Source organism: Lithobates pipiens, unplaced genomic scaffold (assembly GCF_037356315.1).
Source record: "Lithobates pipiens isolate NorthernLeopardFrog02 unplaced genomic scaffold, aLitPip1_a1.2 Scaffold_23, whole genome shotgun sequence".
In the NCBI taxonomy this organism is placed as follows: Eukaryota; Metazoa; Chordata; class Amphibia; order Anura; family Ranidae; genus Lithobates; species Lithobates pipiens.
In genome coordinates, this window is record NW_027507785.1 from 14464024 (window position 1) to 14469519 (window position 5496).

General features: G+C 44.3%; 1 protein-coding gene across 1 annotated transcript; it reads right to left on the minus strand.

Annotated features, from left to right (window-relative positions):
- Positions 1-828: 828 nt before the first annotated feature.
- LOC143927065 (olfactory receptor 5AP2-like) lies at positions 829-1905 on the minus strand. Its single transcript, XM_077451020.1, has one exon. The coding sequence runs from the start codon at positions 1774-1776 to the stop codon at positions 829-831; it is 948 nt and encodes a 315-aa protein (XP_077307146.1). The 5' UTR covers positions 1777-1905.
- Positions 1906-5496: the final 3591 nt, after the last annotated feature.

A 5496-nucleotide genomic window follows, 5' to 3' on the forward strand; every position in this document is an offset into this window, starting at 1 on the left:
GCAGAAAGCCGCCGAGTACGGCCGAAGGCAGCCGAGAACTGTCCGTCATTGCAGCCTTGTCATGCAGCCTGTCCGTCATGCAGCCTTGTGCATCGTTGTCCCCTCAGTGATAACGTCAGCTTTTATTTTTAAAAATGGCGCCGCCGAGATCCTGTGTATCTCGGCGGCGCCATTTTTTAAAATAAAAGCTGACGTTATCACTGAGGGGACAACGATGCACAAGGCTGCATGACGGACAGGCTGCATGACAAGGCTGCAATGACGGACAGGCTGCATGACAAGGCTGCAATGACGGACAGGCTGCATGACAAGGCTGCAAATGACACTGACAAGGCTTCAGATGGACACTGGCAAGGCTGCATTGATGGGCATTTAAATGTAAGTTTTTTTTCCTTAAATTTCCCTCATAAAAGTTTTTTGGCTTAAAATTCCCTCCTAAACTTGGGGTGCGTGTTATAAGCCGGCGCGTGTTATACGCTGATAAATACGGTACATGGTACAGCATGCACATATCAAGGATATAAAATGTTGGATTTGCATACTCTTTAAAGGGGTGGTTGGCAGGTGGCAAAAAACACATCCCAACCGCACATTTTTTCTACCCTTCAACCCTCAAGTCTAAACAAGGCCTAAATGACTCAGACTCTGGATCTACTGTACAGGACAAGCAACTATCAATTACAATTCTTAGTCATTTAGGACCTGTAAGGTTATGAATATTAAATGATGAATGCAGTAATACTTATTTTACTACTTGAGAGATCAACCTGGCGATTAACTATAATAACACTGATCGTAAATCTATAATCGTAAGCCTATGTCTTATTTTTATTTGCTCCAAAATGTGTGCAAACATTGCACAATTTTGACTCTGAGAGCTTCAGTCCTTATCCCATAAATCAGAGGGTTTACAGCAATGGAGCAACTCAAGCCACTTATAGATATGGCAACGTGAGCAACTGTTGACAGAGAACCACCGTTTACCCTGTACCTAAATGCAACAAACATTGTTCCAACCATGAAAATGGAAAAGGCCACTACGTGAGTCACCAGGGTATACATGGCTCTCTGAGAGGCTTCCCCAGAAAGCTTAAGACAAATGACAACTGTCCTTATGTAACAGTAAATTACTACAAGCATGCAGCCAATCACAAAGAACAAGGTCCACGTTGTTCCATAGATAAAGTTAATCGTTATGTCACCACAAGCCAGTCGTTGAAGGGACATGCTCTCACAATAGACACTGTTGATGTTAACAGCACAAAAGGTTAGTCTTGCTGTTAATAAAACACTCGCTGCTATTCCCATTAAGACAAAAATCCATATGGCAATGATCACTTTTGCACACGTCAGGTTCGTCATGAGAGAATGATATCTCAGAGGGTGTCCTACAGCCAAAAAGCGATCGTATGCTATAGCAGTAAAGGCAAAAATTTCGACAGACCCATAACCTTGAATAAAGAAGCCCTGGGAGAGACATGCAGAGAGAGAGATGGTTGAACATTCAGTCAACAAATCAATGAATAGTTTGGGCAGGTAAGCCGAACTTCCAACCATGACATTGAAAACCAGATGACATATAAAGAAATACATAGGTTCGTGTAAGCTTTCTTCTGCCTGGGTTACGTAAACAATCATTAAACATATGGACATTGTGATAACATATAATGCAAAGGAAAGAAGAGCATACAAGTATCTAAATGATTCCATCTCAATAAGTCCCACAAGAACAAAGTTGGTGATTATCGATGAGGTGTTTTGTGCTGATGAAATCATGGCTTGATATTTATTGCCTGCCAAAAAGCCAGATAGTGAAATTTCTAATAAGATGTGGACATCATATAGACAAGTAAAAAAAAAGATGTAATTTATATCGTCCCTTCATGATCAATCTCAATGCATCTGTTTTCTCATAATCAGATCTGCTGAATGATGCATGCTTGCCTAGCTGAGTTTATATAGCTGTTGTAGGACTGTGTCCCTGGTTGGGAATTGCATTGTGGAGGAGCACGGTGAGTAGGACTTGAGGGATCGTTTTCAGAAACTGAAAAAATGTGAATCCGATGGGATCGTAAGCCGTTACAGCTGCTCCCTGCCTCATTAATGAGAAAACAAAATAATGAGATAGAGAAGTTTATTTAACTCATCATTTCCAATAAGAAATACAGAACCATTTGAAAACTAAATTAAAGTTCACAAACTGAATTCAAAGTAAGTTGGTTTAAATTTTCTATTCCTTACCGTATAGTGTTGAGTCGTCAGGATTAGAGCTAGAGTCCAGTTTTTCCTTAAAAAGGTCCTGATGATGCTTAAATGATGGAATTGGTCATAACAATAAACGTTCCACTGGATTTTTAGTGCAACAATGAAATCAAACAAACACTTTTCAGTCTTTGTTCACCTATTGGCCCATTAACTCAGACAGAAGGTCAATAGGGAAATACTAGTATATCAGAACATTGAAAGCAAAACACATATCCCAGCTCAACCGATTGTGTCTGAAGTGATAATGTGGGGTAGATTCATGTCTCTTAGCCCTTGTACACACGGTCGGAGAATCCGACGGAATGTGTCCGATCGGACCGTTTTGTCGGATAATCCGACGGTGTGTGGTCTCCATCGGACTGTTTCCGTCGGAGTATCCGACGGACCAAGTTTTCCAACTTGTCGTTAAAATTTTCCTACAACATGATCCGATCGGACCTTGTCCGATCATGTGTAGAGAATTCCGATCGGACAAAGTGCCACGCATGCTCAGATCAAATTCCTACACCAAAGCTATTGGCTACTAGCCTGAAAGTAGTCCCGTCGTAACGAAATAACGTCATCACGTTCTGAACGATCTTATTTTCCGACAACTTTGTCTGACCATGTGTATGCAACAGTTTCGGACAAAATCCATCGGACAAAATCCGACGGATTTGGTTGTCGGAATGTCCGACCGTGTGTACAAGGGCTTACGTTCATTAACGGACACAGCTCTTCTGTTCTTTATAGAAAAAGGTAAAACCGCGCTATGACCTAGAGACAATACTCAATTATAATAATGAAATTCAAAATTCAAAATAGATAATTTGAAATAAATAAATAATAATATTGAAAAATAACATTATAAATTAAAATAAATGTTTAAAATTGTAAGGCTGCTGCTCCACTGTGGGATACATACACAATAATAATGAAAATAAAAGAAAAAGAGATGCGTCAATAAAAAACACTATATTTAGTGAAATAAGTCCCAGACTTATTAAATTAGTAAAAGTCCATAGCAGAAGGATCCTGATGTTGAAGAAAAATAATTTTGCTTCAAACCGAACACACCACAGTGATTGCACACTTTCTTATCGCTAATGTGCCCAGCCACCGACAAAAAGATGCGCTTACCAGATGGTAGAGCGTAAGGAGCGTTATGGTAACAAGCCAATCACAACCCCTCACCTACACCTTGTAATTCAGGGACAAACGCTCCATATGCTGTAGATCCTTAGGATGCTGTAGATCCTCCCAATGGGAGGGCATGCTGTGACGTCACCACGCTGTTACGAGAGGAGGACGGGCTTGTTACTTATGCGATCTAACTGGTAAGCGCATCTTTTTGTCGGTGGCTGGGCACATTAGCGATAAGAAAGTGTGCAATCACTGTGGTGTGTTCGGTTTGAAGCTAAATGATTTTTCTTCAACATCAGGATCCTTCTGCTATGGACTTTTATTAATTTAATAAGTCTGGGACTTTTTTCACTAAATATAGTATTTTTTATTGGCGCAGCTCTTTTTCTTTTATTATCTTCTATTCTTTACCATAGGGTTTGAAGCGCCACCTACAGGAGTAGAACACTAGGCAGAAAAGGAACTCAACACTGCCTATGGGCTGTCCTTGTTGGTATAAACCCCCTCTCTGCTATGGGCAATCCCGTTATTTCTTCCTAGTGTTCAGGAATAGGGTCCCAGTTCCCTAGCTTTTCTTTTTTGTTCCCAGGATTTTTCCAATCTGACTAATAAGCACATGCAGACCCTTGGCTATGTGTTGGGTTGGCCGCGACAAGCCCCATCCTGGACCGGCAGACAGAGAGTTAAACATTTCGTGGGGACACACATGATCGGGCACCAGAGTCCATGTCCATGTCACTGGCCGACAGCCCTCCCACTTTAGTGGAGAGGATGATCTGTCATAGGAGCCTTACCTGCATGCTACGCTGGATCAGTAAGTAGTTCTCTTCCCTCCCCAGATGCAGTGAGGGGGCACTGGTACTCCCTGGGATGATCAGTCCTTTGGGGTCCTCTCCACCCTGCAGGCAATGGTGGTTTGTGTTCATGCTCTACTTACCATGCCTGCCCTCCTCCTACTGGGACACCTCCTCCCCTCTGTGCTATAGCTGCTCCTCTCACACATTGGCACTGAATGTGTCTGACTGATGCAGCGAGCCTCCGCATCGCCTCCTTCCTAGGCTTCACAGCGGCACAGTTTCCCTTGCATCTCCTCCCTCCTCCTTGGCAGGCAATAGGATCACTTCCCCTCTCAGCCAATCGGGTTCACTTTCTGAGTCGATGGTTGGTGACCGGTGGCCTCTATGTGGGCTGCAAGGTTGGTTTGTGTGTGTGTGTCTGCGGCCGGGAGGGTGTTGCCCTTGGTTGCCTCTCCCATGGTCAGTGTACTATGCAGGGCCGTCGACAAATTTAGGTCGTGGCTTGTGGCCTACAGGGGGAGTAGCAGAGCATGTAGATGGGGGGAAGTGGGCAGCCGTGCTTTCCATTTTGATTAAGGGCTTTTTGCCCTTACACTGCAGCACTTCCTTCCCCTGTGCCTTTAGCTGGGGTGCAGGTAGATTTAGCCAGAGCTCTTCCCTTGTGTGGGTGGGGCTACGGAGGCAGATGCTGTTTGTTGACATTATGCCCGATGCCCACCTGATCCTGCAGCATTGATTCCCTGTCGACCGGGTTGGTTCTGGGTTAAGTGAGTTGCTGGGAGCTCCCTGTGTTTTGTCTCCTCCTGGGGCCCCCTGCTTGCTTCCCATGCATGATCCATGTATCTGTAGGGGGTGCTGGTAACTCCTTTTGGGTACTATTGGTGTGGTTTCCCTCTGTACCCCTGGCTACCTGGTGTGTTGTAGCATGGTGGTCTCTAGCTCACACTCCCTGCCCCCATCCCCTTCATTACTGGAGGCAGTTTTCTGCAAACCAGCTCATGTTTTCTTGGCCTCGTGGGGCGTCTCCCTTGATATCTTTGAGGGTATCACCTGGTCCCCTCTTGCACATGCATCTACGATCAGTGTGTGTGTTTTTGCTGTGGGACCGCAGGTGGCAGCTGTTGCCATGACCATTGTGGGATGTTTCACCACAACCTTGCTGTCCTTTGTGAGGATCTTATGACGAAGACCTCAGTGCTCTGTGTCTTTCATGCCATTCACTCTTGACACTACCTGGGCCACTCCTGGGGGGAATTGGTGGGGCGGTCCCTGATTGCACAGCACAAATTTTTACTGCCTTTGGTCTAATTAT

Coding starts and splice junctions, on each gene's coding strand:
- LOC143927065 (XM_077451020.1), bottom strand. CDS start 1,776: ATGATTTCATCAGCACAAAACACCTCATCGATAATCACCAACTTTGTT.